This window comes from Xenopus tropicalis, chromosome 9 (genome assembly GCF_000004195.4).
Source record: "Xenopus tropicalis strain Nigerian chromosome 9, UCB_Xtro_10.0, whole genome shotgun sequence".
Lineage (NCBI taxonomy): Eukaryota > Metazoa > Chordata > Amphibia > Anura > Pipidae > Xenopus > Xenopus tropicalis.
The window spans coordinates 40616201-40635558 of record NC_030685.2 but is presented as its reverse complement, the minus strand read 5'-3'; the positions used below and the strand labels follow the sequence as shown (position 1 = coordinate 40635558).

General features: G+C 38.5%; 1 protein-coding gene across 4 annotated transcripts; it reads left to right on the top strand.

Moving 5' to 3' along the window:
• Positions 1–2604: 2604 nt before the first annotated feature.
• Positions 2605–18853, top strand: mpg (N-methylpurine DNA glycosylase). 4 transcript variants are annotated; one of them, XM_012970453.3, is made up of 5 exons: positions 2605–2634; positions 2771–2988; positions 3908–4117; positions 10374–10578; positions 18082–18853. In XM_012970453.3, exons 2-5 carry the CDS (start codon positions 2965–2967, stop codon positions 18501–18503), a joined length of 861 nt encoding a protein of 286 aa, XP_012825907.2. In that variant the 5' UTR covers positions 2605–2634; positions 2771–2964; the 3' UTR covers positions 18504–18853.
• The last annotated feature ends 505 nt before the right edge of the window (positions 18854–19358 follow it).

Below are 19358 nucleotides of genomic sequence, written 5' to 3'. Positions count from 1 at the left end.
TAGAAAGACATGGGTACCCATTTTGAATTTATGCGAATGTGTACTTTCCGAAAATATATGGTTTTGGGGGTCAATGTATTTTTTGTGTGTTTTTACCCCACAAAAATGCAGTAAATGTGTTGAATTTTCAGTAGCTAAAGAGATCTCTGGGGCAATTTGTATGCACTAACTTGATTTTGGGGTCTCTAAATGCCAGATACATCGGTGATCCTATGCACAATGGGCATCAAACTGTTCAGTGGACCCTTGGCTTTCATATGTAAGATGTGTTTTCTTGGTACATAATGCTATGTGGGAGATAAGGTGCTTGAAAGTGGAAGCTTTGAAGTGATTTTTTTGAATTTTCATAATTTTTTATAGAAACTGCTAAATTCAGGAAAGCTTTGCTGTTTGGTACTTAGGAGTTGGAGGACATAGTTACCCATTTCGGATTCAACAGAATGTGTACTTTTCAAAAATATATGGTTTCCTGGGGTATTGGCACGTTCGGGAGACAAGGCTTTCCAAATCAGTTGAATTTTTGTCCATAAAATAAAATATGTTTCTGGTATAAATCCCTATATCATGGAAATACACAAAAACAGCCAGCAGATTTCACCCATTATCTTTCAATGGGGAATTTTAACCTGCTGTCTTTCTCACAGTATTAATACCAGGGTCCCCAAACTTTTCAGTAGGTCACTGATGGACTGCAGATCAAGGTCAGTAAAAGTGGACGAGGCCACCAACAGCTAATCAGATTTCATCCATTGAATTTTACTGTTTTTTTAATTAAAACACTCCCACTCACACTATTTAAGCCAGGGTTCTCAAACTTCAAACAGTCAGTCACTGGGTTGTTACAAATTTAAAGGACAATGAAAGGTTAATATAAATTAAAAGTAAGTCTAAAGGCCATTCTTTTTAAGTACTTACTGCACATCTAAATTCCCAGATCCCTGCTTGCTTCTCTGAGATATGGTGCTGGCAGCCTACAGCAGTGTGAAGACTACAGTGACATCACTGAAATCTCTCTCCCCTTCCTGTAGGTGCCAGCGGCAGCCTTCCTATTCTCTGAGCATATGTGTAACTTGATCCTGTCTGCTGTTCTGAGCTACACATGCCCACCAGCCAATCAGAAGCGGATCTGGCAGGGGGGGAGGGAATGAAACACATGTGCAGTATGAAGCAAGGAGGGAAAGGAAGGGAGAATACCTTTTTAGAGATGGCTGCCTGTTCTAGAAAATGTGAAGTAAGTGTGACTGAGTAAATATTTGATTAGGTGAGCCAAAAGTGTTGCGTTTTTACTAAACAATAGGAGGACTATTGGGCAGTATGCTTTTTAAATTTTGACTTGCATTCTCCTTTAAGGTTAGAAAAAGTCAATTACATTTCTTTCACTGGTTTCAAAATTTAAACTGCTGCCATTCTCATACGTTCACTGGGGAACTAAGGTTAAAGGTTAGCAAAACTGGGCGAAGCCACCAACAGCCAAATTAGAGCTCACATTGACTTTCACTGGTTTATATTTAAACTGATGCCATTATTTAAGCATTAATTCCAAGGTTGTTGAAATTTGCAAAGTTAGTCACTGGGTATTAGACTGAGCCACCAACAGCCAATAACTATTGACTTTCAATGGCAAAATGTAAAATGCTGTCAGTGCCACAATTTTTACGTCAGGGTCCCCAAACTTTGGACAGTTAGTCACTTAGTGACTGCAGTTCAAAAATAGAAAAAGTGGGCAGGGCAACCAACAGCAAATCAGATGTCATCCATTGAATTTCATTGGTTTATATTAAAATGCTGTCATTCTAACACTACAGTCATGTGACATTATGTCCAATTTGCCTTTTTTCTTCCCTTTTTTGTTCTGTTCCAATACACACAAAGGGAATAAACATGTGTATAGCAAAATATGTGTTACTGCAATACTTTTCTATGAGAAATACTTGATTTTCTGCAAAAATTTCTGGGGTGCCAACAATTTTGGCCATGTATTTATGCCACGGTGGGTGATGCCTATCTGTTGTCACTCATTGACTTTCAGTGGAAAAATTGATATTGCTGCCATTCTTGCACTATTAAAACTAGGGTCCCCAAACTTTGCACAGTGTTTTTTACTATATGACTGTGGTCCAAGGTTAGAAAAACTGGGTGAAGCCAACAACAGCCAATCAGATTTCATTCAGTGACTTCACATGTTTTTCAAAACAACATGAAGTTTGTTCTCAAGCTTCCTTTTCTAGTTCAAATTGCTATTTTTCAGTATCAAACAATAAGGGGATGCTTATAAGCCATGATGCCCAGTACTGTGTGTGTCAAATATTGGTGGACATTGCTTGACCACAATAGATATGACCATTCTCCTGTGTAATATGTACATTATCAGTGGGAGCCCACTGATCATATGTCAAAGCGAATAACGTGCTTAATGTGTAAGTAAAACGTTGTTCAAAAACTGCTAAAATATTGATTTCAACAAATATTTTTAATAATATTGGTATCCTTGTATATAAAATCGAGTTGAATTCGCACAACAACCATCCTTGATGGTTAGAAAACAGCCAAGCTTTTTAAACCAAAAATTCCTGCGCGAATTCGAGGCATGCGCAATACAGGAAACGGTAATGCACGAAATTGAAAGGACTGACGGTAGGTGCCCGTATTCCCAACTTCATTAAATGCTGCCTTCAATGCGTGCTGTTAGTTTTCATAATAGAGCCGAACACCGCTGTTCCCATCTTTGACAACACTTTACTCTACCCTCTTCTCTGGTTTAATTTTCCAGCCTATTGCTGTTCGACCAATCTGAACTTTTCACACAACTGCCAACTCTGCCGCCTTCTGCTATTTGCCTGCTGGTACAAGGCTGAAGGGGTGGAGCTGCAACACGGAGTTGCAAAAGGGCGGGCCTAACAAGCGCTACAGCGGCGTTCCGTTTTGGCGCAGGAAGAAGGAAGGCCTGTGAACTGACAAGTGAGAATGACAACTGTAGCATTACAGAGGGTATGGAAACTGTGTAAATACATACAATGAAATCTATAGAGGCGGAGAGGTGAGATAGAAATCAGAATACAAAATGGGAGAAGGTTGGGGAAATAGACAGGAGCACATGTGAGATCATGCAGAGAATAGCACTTTGGTAAAAAAAATAAATATTGGCACAAGAGCAGTACAAAAGTTGACACGAGACAAGAGAAATGATACGGAGAAAAACACAGGTTTATGGTGAGATATTGGTACCCTTCAACTGCCCAGGAAAACCTGGGTGATTTATGGTAGTTATGCTACTAAAGCAGTAAAAAACAGAAAATAAATACATAATAGAGCAGAAGGAGGTGGGAAAATACACAGTTTAAAGCTGGCCATACATACAAGTTTCGTAGGATATGCGGTATGTGTATGGGGGCTCAACGAGGTGACCGATATCGCAAAAGGCTGCGGATATCGGTCGACTCAGCGATCAGCCAAGTTAAAAGATTTTGATCGGGTGCCATTGCAGGTGCCTGAGCAAAATCTACGTTCAGGGCTGAATCGGCAGAAGGAGGTAGAATGTTGAAAGGTCTGTTGTTTCTCCCTCCATATCTGACGGATTCAGTCCTGAACGTCCGTGGAGGGTGGGAACGATCGAAATTGCTACATGTATGGCCACCACGTGTTAAAAGAAGTGTGAAGCAGAGTGAGAGTAGGCGGGTGATTTGAGGGAGAGATGTGTAAAATGTTAAAATTAAAGGGGCCCTCCACCTAAAAGAGTTTTTTGCATAATTCAAAGCAGCATTTAAAAATGTATGTTGAACTATTCCCATGAGTGTTGCTTACTTTGTATTGAACAATTTTTATGCATTACAGTGCATTCCAGGCGGAGGAGGTATGTGGCATAAGGTATCACCAAGTGATTTTAGCAAGGTCTCATTTTGTTTAACAGATGCCTAGAAAACGTCAGCGAGTACAAATATTAAATAATGCCCCCTGTAAAATGATCTTGCATGAAAGCACAGAAAAGCATGAAACTTCTTCATACAGTGAAGAGCAGAAGCCAAAGATCAGCAAATATTTCCAAAATCCTGGGATTCATCTTCTCTCTGAGTTTTATAATCAACCGTGTACTGAACTGGCCAAATCCTTTCTGGGACAGGTAATATAATGAGACAGAAGTGCTAAATATATATAGATATATGCATGATTTTGTGTGATAACAGATTTATATTTAGTTAAAATATAGACAAATGCCTGTACGCTCATGTATTGATTTAAAGGGGGATATATACCATAAATTTTTACAATGCACTAAACAATGTAAAATAGAAGGAAGTGCTTTTATTTTAATACCTTTGGGTTCAAATATGTCCATAACTGCTTGAAAACTGTGCTCTACCCAGACCTTATGCCAGCTTCCGGTTTAGACTCTTCAGTATATGGCTCAGAGCCGCCGGCCCAGATAGACTTCAATGACACCACCTCACCTACTTAAAGTGAAATGAATATTCATAGAGTGGGCGGGGCTTAGCAAGCTCACAGACAGTCCGTTCCTGCTCTACTCGCTTCTCCCCCCCCCCCCCCCGCAGCAACACAAGCAGAGAGACACAGAAGGAGGGAGGGGTTTTCCCTGCTGCTGTTGAGTAAAGCCTGTCAGTCAGTGCTGTGACCACTTCCTGTGGGAGACTGAAGGACACTCCCATGTCTCATTTGGCTCTGGCTTCCGACTGGAGAGCTTGTGTATGCAGCTCTCATAATGGCAGTTTTAGGAGGTAAAATGCTTTCAAAACATCTTTCTTTCTGCATCATTTCACACTGAGGAGGATAGGAAGGGGAGGGAGGATGAATATTATAACTGAATATGAACTTTATATAAAATGTCTCCTTTAAGGAATACTGTTGTTTACTTTAGTTAAAAAAGGAATGCATAGTATTGTATAAAGTACAATAATTTTAGAACAGAAATAATTTCCTTTATGGCAGGAATTACATAGTAACATAGTAAGTTAGGTTGAAAAAAGACGTACGTCCATCATGTTCTACCATAATGCCTATATATAACCTGCCTAACTTCTAGTTGATCCAGAGGAAGGCAAAAAACCCCATCTAAAGCCTCTCTAATTTGCCGCAGAGGGGAAAAAATTCCTTCCTGACTCCAAGATGGCAATCGGACCAGTCCCTGGATCAACTTGTACTAAGAGCTATCTCCCATAACCCTGTATTCCCTCACTTGCTAAGAAGCTATCCAGCCCTTCCTAAAGTTGTATAATGTATCAGCCAATACAACTGATTCGGGGAGGGAATTCCACAACTTCACAGCTCTCCCAGTAAAAAAACCTTTCCGAATATTTAAATGGAACCTCCCTTCTTCTAAACGTAGTGGGTGCCCTTGTGTCCATTGGAAGGACCTACTGGTAAATAAACCATTAGAGAGGTTATTATATGATCCCCTTATATATTTATACATAGTTATCATGTCACCTCTTAAGCGCCTCTTCTCCAGTGTAAACAACTTGGCCAGTCTTTCTTCATAACCGAGACCTTCCATACCCTTTACCAGCATAGTTGCCCTTCTCTGGACCCTCTCTAACTCAATCATGTCCCGTTTGAGCACTGGAGACCAAAACTGAATAGCATATTCTAGATGGGGCTTTACCTGCGCTCTGTAAATGGGAAGAATAACCCCCTCCTCCCGTGAATCTATACCCCTTTTAATACAGCTCAAAACCTCGTTTGCCCTTGCAGCTGCTGCCTGGCGTTTGCTACAGCCAAGTTCATAAGTCAAGGGTATAAGTGGCTTGCATATTTTTACATCCCAGGTGCATGACCTTACATTTATCCACATTAAATTTCGTCTACCACTTAGCCGCCCAGATTGCCAGTTGGAGATCCTGCTGCAAGAATGCCACATCCTGGATAGAATTGACTGGTCTGCAGAGTTTTGTGTCATCTGCAAACACTGCTACATAGCTTATAATACCCTCCCCTAAGTCATTTATAAACAAGTTAAACAAAAGTAGACCCAGTACAGAACCCTGAGGGACCCCACTGAGAACCTTACTCCAAGTAGAGAATGTACCATTAACCTTTTCCCTGCCAAAAACGTAGGTACTACGTTGTTTTAAAAAAGCAGTTATCTGCCAACAATGTAGTACCTACGTTTTTTGGTGCTAATGCAATTCTCTCTGCACCGGGGTGATTTGCCATTGCATGCAAGAAATTGTGCTGCAAACTGCAACATTTTTATGCGATTTTCTGAAATGTCATAAAACCACTAAATTTAGGAAAGCTTTGCAGATTGGTACTTTGGTGTAGAAAGGACTCTTTACCCATGTTGGATTTTTCAGAATGTGTACTTTCCAAAAATATAGGGTTTTTAGGGGTCACCCTACAGTTCTGCAGCTTCTACCCCTCATTAAACTGCCATGTGCTTATGATTTAGGTAAAGATAAGCCATGAAATTAGTGCGCACAAGGTATATTTGGGGAGTCTCTAAGTGCCATGTGCTTTGATAAACCTATGTACAGTGGGCATCAAACAGTTCAGTAGACCTCTGGGGTTCATATTTAGGGTGTTTTATCTTGGTACCTAATGACCTGTAGAAAATAAGATGCTGCGAAGTGGAAGTTTTGAGGTGATTTGTGGAAATGCCATAAAAATCGCCAAACTTAGGAAAGCTTTGCGGCTTGGTACTTTGGAGTAGAAAGACATGGGTACCCATTTTAGATTCGGGGGAATGTGTACTTTCCAAAAATATATGACTTTCTGGGGTGAATTTACTTTTTACTAGCTTTATCCCACATATAATGATGTAAATGTTGATTTTGCAGAAGCTGAAATGGCAAATTGCAGATCATATGGGGGTATTTTCCCATTGGGGCCCCTACATGCCACATACTTAGGTAAACCTATACATATTGGGCATCAAACTGTTCAGTGGACCCCTGGCGTTCATATTCAGGGTGTTTTATCTGGTTACTTTATGACCTTGAGGAGGTAAGATACTATAGACTGGAAGCTTTGAAGCGATTTTTAAAAAAATTCACAAATTTTGATAAAAACCAATAACTTTAAGAAAGCATTGCAACTTGGTAGTTTGGAGTAGACAGACAGATGTGCCTATTCTGTATTCCCCAGAATCTGTTCTTTACAAAAATGTACAATTTTCTGGGATAAACCTTCTGTTAGTGGAATTTTTGGCCTAAAAATCTAAAGTATTCAGCTTTCTGGAGCAGTGCTTTGGAAATTTGGTAGTGTACTGCAGGGAGTTTTTGACCTATACAAGTGAGAAATCTCCATAAAACTATATTTATTTGGTATTGGCACATTCAGGAGACCTGTGACTTTCCAAATCAGTTGTATTTTTGTTTCTGGTGTATGTGTTTATATTATGGAAAATATATTTTTTTTTTTCATTTTTTAGACATTTAGAAGCCTATATCTTGTTACAGAATTGGAATTACACAAAAATTCTACCATATTTTGAAAGCTTAGGTTGTCCTGAAAAAAACGATATATTGTTTTCCTGGGTAAACTAAAAGTCCCGCTGAGGAAAGGCCCCTAAAGTGAAACAGTGCAAAATGTTCAAAAACTGTCTGGCAGTAGAAGTTCCACTTTGTCCAAAACGGCTGGCAGTGAAAGGGTTAAAGGAGAAAGAAAGGTAAAAACTAAGTAAGCTTTCTCAGAAAGGTCTATGTAAATACAGCCATAAGCACTAACAGAAATGCTGCACTGACTTCTCTGTGAAAAGATCTTGTGTCTGTAATTCCTGTGACAGAGACACGCAGCTTTCTGCTGTCTCCTCTCTCCTGCTCCCCCCTCCCTCAAGAATGCTAAGAACTCACTCCCCCCCCCCCTTAGGAATGTGGATCTGAGCCAATCAGCAGGAAGCTGACTCATAGTCTAACTAACTGAGCATGTTCACTTCGTCTGGGTCTGTGCAGGATTGAGGCATTATAGGAACTTTCTTTACACAGCTCAGCGTTTTTCTTCCTGTTTGGCTTCTGATCATCTGAACAGGTAAAATATGGGGAGACTTAAGGGCACTATTGAGACAACTGAAGGTATGCCTGCAGCTTGAGATTAACTCTTTATTAGCCTTTCCTTCTCCTTTAACAACCACCCTCTGTACCCGATCCTGTAGACAGTTTTCTATCCATGTGCAAACAACTTCACTAAGACCAATAGACCTTAGTTTAGAAAGCAGTCGTTTGTGGGGAACGGTATCAAATGCTTTGGCAAAATCCAAATAGATTACATCTACTGCATTTGCCTACTTGTGTCTGTAAATTACCCTCCCATATAGATTGTAAGCTCTACGGGGCAGGGACCTCCATCCTCTTGTGTCTTTGATTCTTATCTTATTGCAACTGTATCTTTTATTTATTTGTGTTTATTGTAATACTTGGTATTTATCTATCTTAATAACCCCCTGTTTGTATTGATGTATTCTACTGTACAGCAATGCATACATAAGTAGCACTTTATAAAGAAAGATATACTTGCATACATACATCCCCACTGTCCAGCTTCTTACTTACCTCATCATAAAAAGCAATTAAATTGGTCTGACATGACCTGTCCTTCATAAAGCCATGCTGATTACTACTTATAATGCCATTCTCCAGTACATCATTTTGTAAGTGATCCCTTCAAATAACTTGCCCACCACGGATGTCAAACTTACAGGCCTATAATTGTCAGGCTGAGATTACTCAGCCTCCCTTTTTAAATATAGGAATGACATTCGCCTTCTTCCAATCCTTAGGTACCATACCTGATGAAAACAAGTCTGAGAATATCAGAAACAAAGGCCACTGTAAATCTGACCCTCTCAGTACCCGAGGGTGTATTCCATCTGGCCCAGGTGCCTTGTTTACATGTATCTTGTGTAACCCTTTAAGCACCACATCCTGTGTCAATCACTGTGTAGTTGGAGCTGAGGCAACAGTGCAGCTATTGGGTGGGACTTGGTCCTCTACTGTATACACAGAAGAAAAGAACTGGTTTAGCACATCTGCCTTTTCTGTATCCACTGTAACTATATTGTTACTATAACTCAATGGGGCCACACCCTCAACCTGCATCTTTTTACTATAAATATACTTAAAAAGGTTAGTTTTGGCCTCTGTCGCAATGCGCTACTCATTTTCTATCTTAGCCTTCCGAATTGCTGTTTTACAACACTTGTTATAGTGTTTATATTCATTAAACGCAGCTACTGTCCCCTCTGACTTATATTTCTTAAAAGCTTTCCTTTTTTTCCCTATAAACTTCTTTACCTCAGAGTTAAGCCACATAGGGTGATTCTTAACACTTCTACTTTTTCTTATTAATGGAATAAATTGAGAACAGTAATGATTTAATATCATTTTAAGTGACAACTATTTCTGCTCTGTGTTTTTATCAGAAAACATAATGCCCCAATCTGTGCCCTGAAGCACTGCCCTTAAGGATCTAAATTTAATACTGGTACCAGCGTGAGAATGTGTAAACAACTTATGGGCCTCCCTGCCATCAATATCCCGAAGCAAGTCTCCTCCCCCATTTTCCCTTTCTATGCCCACTATCTCATCTATCCTGTCTCCCACAGAATTACATGCTGCACCCTCCCTCCCACTTCTAGAGTATTTTATATATACTCTCAATATCACAGTCACTGTCCCAAAATACCAAGAAAGATTAAATACATACTACTGCTTCGAGATATGGCTGATTTAAAAACAAGATTGAAAGAGAGATGAAATCTTAGGATCATGTCAGAGAAGGCATTTTTTTCCGCTGGCATATATACGTTGGGGGAGAAAATGCTGACCTTCTTTCTTCTGCCCTGACATCGCTGTGCAATGACAAGCATAGCATATGTTTGTTAGTGCACCCCATCTGTGTTTTAAGAGGCCGATGCTGTGCATGGCACAATAATGTTGGGGCAGATTTGTTATTTAGCTTAATACAAAAATATTAAAGCTTTTAGGCTGTTTAAGGGTAAGGTTATTGCATTTTGCAGGTTCCTTTCCTTAGCAGTGATGTAAACTTTCACTTCTGATCTATCTCTTTGAGGAGAAGGAAAGGTAAAAACTAAGTAAGCTTTATTAGAAAGGTCAATGTAAATACAGCCATAAACACTTAAAGATTTGCTGCTCGGTCCCTCAGTAAAAAGAAACACATGGTTCTCTGTGTCAGACTTCCTTCTCTCAGCCAAATCCTTCAGGAAGTGAAGTCAGACCTAGGTAAAATGGCAGCTGCTTAAACAAACCAAGGGAGCTTCTAGGGCTGTTACTCAGGTATGGTTCTAGCATTCTAGCTTGCATTATTGTGACTAATGTATCAGCAATAAAATACCTCATTAGCTTTCCTTCTTTTATTATTTAATTATTATCTTTTATTACCACATCATTGCTCTTGTTGTTTTGCAGGTTTTGGTCCGTAAACTTCCAGATGGTACAGAACTTCGAGGCAGAATTGTAGAGACAGAGTCTTATTTGGGGGGAGATGATGAAGCCTCACATTCAAGAGGAGGGAAGAGGACAGAACGCAATGTGGCAATGTACATGAAGCCTGGAACCATTTATGTATATCAAATCTATGGGATATATTTCTGTATGAATGTTAGCAGTCAGGGTGAGTGCATGTTCATTGGTACATTTGTTTGCCTTCCAGCAATTGACTAAAACACTTTCATTTGTTAGTGACACTATTCCTTTATAGTAATTAAAATAAAATATACTTTTGCACTGCATCAGTAAAAGCTGTGTTTCTGCTTGCTTCAGAAACACTGCTATACTTTAGATAAATAAGCTGCTGTGTTGCCATGGGTGCCGCCATTTAAATTGAAATAGGTGTAAATGGCACAGGTTACATAGCAGATAAACTCCATAGAATCCCATTCTAATCTACTGAATTTATCTGTCATATGCAATGTAACCTGTGCTTTTTCTCCTTTTTCAGTGTTAAATGCCTGCTCCCATGGCTACACAGCAGCTTTGTTTATATAAACTATAGTTGTGTTTTTTGAAGCAAACACACAAATTTAACCAGTGCAGGGCAACAGTACATTATATTTTAATTACTTGAAAACACTTTAATTTTATGGTGTTACTGTTCCTTAACCCTTTCACTGCCAGCCATTTTGGACAAAGTGGAACTTCTACTGCCAGACAGTTTTTGAACATTTTGCACTGTTTCACTTTAGGGGCCTTTCCTCGGGGGGACTTTTAGTTTACCCAGGAAAACTATATATCGTTTTTTTCAGGACAACCTAAGCTTTCAAAATATGGTGGAGTTTTTGTGTAATTCCAATTCTGTAACAAGATACAGGCTTCTAAATGTCTAAAAAATGAAAAAAAACAACAATATTTTCCATAATATAAACACATACACCAGAAACAAAAATTATTTTATGCATGAAAATACAACTGATTTGGAAAGTCCCATGTCTCCTGAACATGCCAATAACAAATGTATATAGTTTTATGGAGATTTCTCACTTGTATAGGTAAAAAACTCCCAGCAGTACACTACCAAATTTCCAAAGTACTGCTTCAGAAAGCTGAATACTTTAGATTTCAAGGCCAAAAATTCCACTAACAGAAGGTTTATCCCAGAAAATTATACAATTTTAGAAAGAACAGAATAGGTGGAACTGCCTGTCTACTCCAAACTACCAAGTTGCAATGCTTTCCTAAAGTTATTGTTTTTTATCAAAATTTGTGAAATTTCTTAAAAATCGCTTCAAAGCTTCCAGTCTGTAGTATCTTATCTCCCACATATTATTAGTATCCAGTATCTTATCTCCTCAAGGTCATAAAGTAACCAGATAAAACACCCTAAATATGAATGCCAAGGGTCCACTGAACAGTTTGATGCCCAATATGTATAGGTTTACCTAAGTATGTGGCATGTAGGGGCCCCAATGTGAACATTCACCATATGATCTGCCATTTCTGCCATTTCAGCTTCTACAAAATCAACACATTTACATCATTTTGTGTGGGATAACGCTACAAAAAAGTACGCTCACCCCAGAAAGCCATATATTTTTGGAAAGTACACATTCCCCCGAATCTAAAATGGGTACCCATGTCTTTCTACTCCAAAGTACCAAGCCGCAAAGCTTTCCTAAATTTGGCAATTTTGATAACATTTCCAAAAATCCCCTCAAAGCTTCCACTTTGCAGCATCTTATCTCCCACGTATTAGGTACCAAGATAAAACTCCCTGAATTTGAACGCCAGGGGTCCAGTGAACAGTTTGTTACCCAATATGTTTAGGTTTACCTAAGTATGTGGCATGTAGGGGCCCCAATATGTACATACCCCCATATGATCTGTCATTTCAGCTTCTGCAAAATCAACACATTTACGGTACATCATTTTATGCAGGATAAAGCTAGTAAAAAGTACACTCACCCCAGAAAGTCATATATTTTTGGAAAGTACACATTTCCCGAAATCTAAAATGGGTACTCATGTCTTTCTACTCCAAAGTACCAAGCCGCAAAGGTTTCCGATTTTTATGACATTTTCAAAAATCACCTCAAAACTTATTTTCAATAGGTCAATCTGCAAAGCTTTCCTAAAGCTAGTGGTTTCTATGACATTTCAGAAAATCGCCTAAAAATGTTGCAATTTGCCGCATTTATCTCACACAGTTTCTTGCATAAAAAAGGCAAATCACCCCAAATAGTAACACCAGAGGTCCACTGAACAGTTTGATGCCCTATATGCATAGATTTAACAAACTGTGGTGTATAGGGGCACCCAAATAAAAATAGTGCATATGAATTTTCACAAATGACGCTCTGGCTCGTGCAGTTTTTGCACCCGGTATGTATATTATGTGCCATAAGACCCCCTAACAGTACGGAGACCCTAGAAAACCATACATTTTCTGAAAGTACACATTCTGACAAAACAAAAATGGGTAAATACATCTTTCTACTGCAAACTACCAAACTACAAAGCTATGCTAAACAGAACGGTTTTTATAACATTTCTGAAAATGCAAAAAGCTTGCATTTTGCCCCATTATGTACCCCACATTTCATAACGTACCAACATAAAATACTCTAAATATGAACGCCAGGGGTCTACTGAACAGTTTGATGCCCCATATGCATAGATTTACCAAACTATGTGGTGTATGGAGGCACCCATATTGAAATACAGCAGACAAAATGCCCATGTGCAAAGACAAGTAACAAAGAACAATGTGAATGTGTCCAAAAAAAACCCTAAAATCAATGGGGGGTTTTTTCCTAGTGAAATCTGCAGTCAGAATCACAGTTTGAGTATTTTGGTTTGGGCAAATTAGTTTTTCAGACAAAGTCAAGTGCACAACAACTATGCATAACTGAAAATGCAATAAAATGGCTAAAAATGCAATACGTCATTGGCAGGGAAAGGGTTAAACACTGCCATTGCCAGTAAGACACTATGTAAGGGCTGTGACAGACGGGGAGATTAGTCGCCACACGTCAAATCCCCTTGTCGTGGGCGACTAATCTCCCTGAAATGCCATCCCACCGGCTAGAATGTAAATTGCCGGTGGGATGGCATACGCGGTGCCGCGATTTGCCGAAGTCCTCTCAAGGTGGGATGGGGCCACTAATCTCCCCGTCTGTCACAGCCCTAAGATGGATAAGGTAAATATTGTTAGTACTGTACCGGTATGGAATCAGTTATCTGAAAATCCATTATCCATAAAGCTCTAAATAAGGGGAAAGGCCATCTCCCATAGATTCCTTTATAATCAAATAATTTACATTTTTGAACATTATTTCCTTTTCACTGTAATGATAAAACTGTACCTTGTACTTGAACTGAACTAAGATATAATTAACCCTTATTGGATGCAAAACAATCCTGCTGTGGCAGTTTATGTCACTTTAAGAATGGAAGTATGTATTAAAACTCTCTTAAGCCCCAGGGATTTACTAGGAGACAATTAAACAATAGTTTCTGCAATTTAGTATAAAGTGGCTATGAAACTGATATATTTGGCTTCTTGAGATGGAAGTTCAGAAACAGGTGGAGCTCTTTTACAGTATAAATTGGTTTTGAAGAGTACAAGTCTGAATAATAGAAAGCTTATGCACCCTAATTTCAGCTTCTGGGGCATTTAGTAAAACTGAGACATTTGCAGGTCTGTATTCTGAGCCATACATTTTTCCTTTATATTAATTGCTTCTTCATCTAATTATTATAGACTTTGTTTTAGCAGCGTTTAAGCCACCCCAATTCTTTAGCCTTATTCTCCTCCCAAGTCATTGTTACAGTTTGTGTTTTAACATCTGGCATTGGCTTTAGCAACTGTTTGGTTTAATATCTGCTGTCTAGGGCCTGTGTGGAGAAGTAAATGTAATGTTAAAAATGGATGGAAATTAATTTCACTGTTTCAAGGTAGTGGGTTGAGAGATGCCCAGGCTAGAGGGCAGTGAGATAGTTTGTGGCAAGATAATGCTTTTCATGGGATTTCCACCTTCAGATATTCCCACAGCTTTATAACTTTTTTTGAGGATGTGAGAAGCTCTTTCTATCAAGTATAATAAATGATTTGAGGCTCAGTAGAACATCAAAGCAGAATTAGGAATCCTCATGATTTTATAGCTAGGAAGGGACTGAAGTGTGTGCCTGCGGTGACTTTTCAAGCTGAGGTTACCTGACATTACCCCTATTGTTAGGATATCATATACTATGTTGGTCAAACATGAATGGCAAATAGAGACCTCTTTTTTAACACACTTTTTAGTGTGCACTTTTTTTTGGTTCAAAAATAAAGTAGAAATCAAAAAGGCAGTGGGCTCTTTATCAAGCCTGTTGTGACCTATAGCTTTCAAAATTAAAGGAATACTGTCATGGGAAAACATATTTTTTTCAAAATGCATCAGATGGATTCAGCTTCTTCAGCAGAATCCATCATTGAAAAATAGATTTGTTTATATGTAATTTTTAAATTTCACATGGGGCTAGCCATATTCTTCATTTCCCAGGGTGCCACAGCCATGTGACCTGTGCTCTGATATACTTCCAAATACGCAAAATTACTGGCAAAACAGGACTTATTTAAGCGGAATGAACTATTTTTATTAGTTGCAAACCATGTAACTTTTCGCGGGCACACCCCTTTGTCAGTCATTCCAACCAGTGTAGCAGTGCAGTATTTAAAGTGTAGCAGCAATGACATCATACATTTAATTACTCATTTGTTCCCAACACAATACATAGAAACTGAGGGATTAAAGTCCATTACCCCTTGTATTATATGTAAAACTTACCACCTATGTGGCCAACCACAGATACAAAACAATGTAGCAACTTGATAAATTGAGAAAAGTAACACATATATAACCAAGGGCCGTAACAAGATTAGTTTGAGAAAAAGGTACTACTTTACCCTACATGACAGGAGGTGAAGAATCTGTCCCTGGTATATTTAAAATGCACCTCTGTGAATAAAGAGAATAAAAAATTAGTCATACATCACACAATATTTTACAAAAAACAGGTCAAATTAAACTCTTCATTAAGGCCCTGAGGGACCCTAGTTTGATGGGCCCAAATCCAATAAAATTCAAGTTGCAAAAGAACCCTTTTCTTATCCTGGCTCGTTTGATCTTTTCTAGTTTCTGCCATCTTACTTGTGATACCGTATGACCTATGTCAAAAAATGTTTTGCCAATGTAGTTTCCTTTCTTGTCTGTAGTATCCATTTCAAAAGAATTTCAAAAGAAAAGAATGTAAAAGTCGCCTGAAGTTTTCTCTCAAGGCAACTTCAGGAGACTTCAGGAAATCGTAGGGACGTGTATATGCCATCCCACCGGCGATTTACATCCTTGCCAATGGGATGGTATTGCGGGGTGATTAGTTGTCCGCGGTAACGAAGATTTGTTGCGGGGTGACTAATCTGCCACTGCCTTTAAGGGATGGGACACGGAATCCCCTGGAATGATGCCATTACAATGACCACAAGTCAGACATGAGTGTGTACCTTTTAATCTTTACACTTTCATACTTTGGGTTATGCTCTTCTCTGGTTTTACTAGATTTAGCCTTTCTATAGGAAAACAATGGAGGTTCACTAAAAAGTTTCCCAAATCTAGGATCGGATTTTAATATTCCCCAGTATGTTAGTATTGTCTTTTTGACTGGCCCTGAATTCATATTGTATGTTGTAACAAATGCAATATCCTTTTCCCACTGTTCTGGTGTTTCTTTTTAATAAGCTTTCTCTGGGGTTGAGTTTTACCTCCTCTCTGGCCCTTTAGGAGCTCATATAAATCGTTTTTGGATAAACATGGTTTGCAACTTTTAAAATAGCAGGGTTCATCCCACTTAAATAAGTCCTGCTGTGCCAGTATTTTTGCGTATTTTGGAACATAGTGCAGGGTGCCGAACCATCTCTAAATATTGTGCACCAGGCAGAGCATACGTGGTAAGGCCAGTGTGTGCTGCTGTGTGTGGATCGGCTCTGATAAACTTCAGTCACACTTAACTGCTGAGCTGCAAGTTAGAGTGATATCATCCACATCCCAGCAGCTGATCAGCAGAACAATGGGAAAGGAGCAAGATAGCATATCCCTGTAGATATCAGAATAGCAGTCAATAGTAATAAATCCAAGTCTGGCTTGCGACTCCTCCAGTTACATGGGAGAATAAAATTTTAAATGATATAGTGAATTATTTGCTATGTAAACAGTGTAATTTAGAAATATAATGTACACCATAAAAATCATGACAGTACCCCTTTAAATAGTCTTAGTAACATAGTAAGTTGGATTGAAAAAAGACATACGTCCATCACGTTCAACCATAATGCCTATATATAACCTACCTAACTACTAGTTGATCCAGAGGAAGGCAAAAAACCCCATCTGAAGCCTCTTTTTGCCGCAGAGGGGAAAAAATTCCTTCCTGACTCCAAGATGGCAATCGGACAAGTCCCTGGATCAACTTGTACTAAGAGCTATCTCCCATAACCCTGTATTCCCTCACTTGCTAAAAAGCCATCCAGCCCCTTAAGCACATCTGCCTTTTCTGTATCTGCTGTAACCATATTGTTACTATAACTCAATGGGGCCACACCCTCAACCTGCATCTTTTTACTATTAATATACTGAAAAAAACTTTTTGGGGTTAGTTTTGGCCTCGGCCGCAATGCGCTCCTCATTTTCTATCTTTGCCTTCCGGATTGCTGTTTTACAACACTTGTTATAGTGTTTATAATCATTAAACGCAGCTACTGTCCCCTCTGACTTATATTTCTTAAAAGCTTTCCTTTTTTTCCCTATTAACTTCTTTACCTCAGTGTTAAGCCACATAGCGTGATTCTCAACACTTCTACTTTTTCTTATTAATGGAATAAATTGAGAACAGTAATGATTTAATATCATTTTAAATGACAACCATTTCTGTTTTGTGTTTTTATCAGAAAACATAATGCCCCAAGGAGCTAAAATTTGCCTTCCTAAAATTCAGTGTCTTTGTTGCCCCAGTGTAAACTTGTTTCCTGCACCAAACATCAAATGAAATAACATTATGGTCACTATTACCCAGGGGCTCAACCACTTGCACATTTGCTATACGTTCTGGGTCATTAGAGATCACTAGATCCAAGAAAGCATGGTTCCTGGTTGGCTCCTCAACAACCTGTGACATAAAGTTGTCATGCAGCAACTTTATAAACGTGTTCCCATTTACTGTCCTGGCAGTAAAGAAAGTGAGGAGGAGGGTGGAGATAGGGGCGGGCAGGAAGAACAGGGAAGAGGTGGAGCATAGTTATAGTAATAATAAGGAATGTCTTGCATTTTTAGGCGGGATATATGGTTGTTAAAATTGATAACTAGGGTTTAGCAAGGCATTTTGGCTGTATAAGGAGACATACTTCAGGCTTTTAAAATTGTAAAGCAGTTTACACAAGCCTTATAATAAGGGTCGTAACAAAGTGTGTATCAGAAGTCCCAAAAATTATATAAAAAATACAGTGTATTTACATTTTTTACAATATAGCAGTGATGCCAAAATTATGTTATTTTACATATTTAGGAGCAGTGTAGAAGACTCAGATAATTGACATCTCTATATGAATCGGCTTTATTAACGTGAGACTATTTCATTTAATTAACAGGAGATGGAGCTGCCGTTCTTTTACGGTCCCTTGAGCCATTAGAGGGCCTTGATATAATGAGAAATTTTAGGAATGGACGAAGAAATGAAAAAGCAAAACCTTTGAAAGAAACAGAACTTTGTAATGGACCCTCCAAGCTTTGCCAAGCCCTGGATATTAATAAGAGTTACGACAGAAAAGACCTTACTAATGACCAAGATACATGGATAGAGGCTGGCAGCAAAATACTTGATGAAGACATTGTATCTTGTTCACGAATTGGAATTGGGAATGCAGGAGAATGGACAAAAAAGCCTTTGCGGTTTTATATAAAAGGAAACAAATATGTCAGTGTAAGGGACAAATATGCAGAGGCAAATAAGACATTCCAGAACACTAGCCCAGACTGTCATGCAAAAAATAATTTCAATACATTAAAATAATTGTAAAATTACATGATGTACACTATTGTTTCTGTTTAGTTTGCAATTGGTCTTTATTGTTTGTCTTTTTTTAAACTTTTTGTAATGTATCAATTTTAGCATTTAAATGATTATCTGTTTGCTAGAATCACTAACTCTAACAACCTAGCACTGGTAGGTAGGATCTGAATAAAAAAGTAAAACAAATGAAGAATAATTATTACAATGCGGGTATGGTTTAAGTTATCGGCAAACCAATATCCAGGAAGTGCATCTCTCATAGAGTCCATTTTAATCAAATAATTTAAATATGTAAAATGTATTTCTTTAATCTTTGTAATAATAAAACAGTACCTTGTACTTAATCCCAACTAAGATATAATTAATCCTTATTGGAGGCAAAACAATCCTGCTGGGTTTAATTAATGTTTAAATGATTTTTTAGTAAACGCCACAGACCACAGATCCCGAAAGTTCTGGATAACAAGTCCCATACGTATATCACAATCAATCTGCATTCTGCTCAAAAGAGAAGTTCATTTGTGAATTAACTTTTAGTATGATGCAGTTTTGTACAAGTATTTTTAGCCCATTTGCAATGTGTCTTTTTTTTATTATGGAAATATTTACTGTAGATTTGTGCTTTGCAGCTCTCTAGGTTGAAATTTCAGCAGCTCTCTAGGTTGAAATTTCAGCAGTTTTCCCTAACAGCTTTTACGCACTTATAAATTAAGGTCTATGGCACATGGGGTTACTATAGTATCTTACAATGCCTGAAGCAGCCACTTAAAGAAAAAGTAATTTCTCCCCCAGAATAACATACATTAGTTCCTGCATTCAGTCTGATCTGGTTTCTGAATTATAAATTGAAATCTC

Excerpts from the sequence above, each read along its gene's own strand:
- mpg (XM_012970453.3), top strand. The coding sequence starts at position 2,965 with ATGACAACTGTAGCATTACAGAGG. Across the intron at positions 4,118-10,373 it reads CCAAATCCTTTCTGGGACAG|GTTTTGGTCCGTAAACTTCC; the intron begins GTAATATAATGA and ends GTTGTTTTGCAG. Across the intron at positions 10,579-18,081 it reads TATGAATGTTAGCAGTCAGG|GAGATGGAGCTGCCGTTCTT; the intron begins GTGAGTGCATGT and ends TTTAATTAACAG.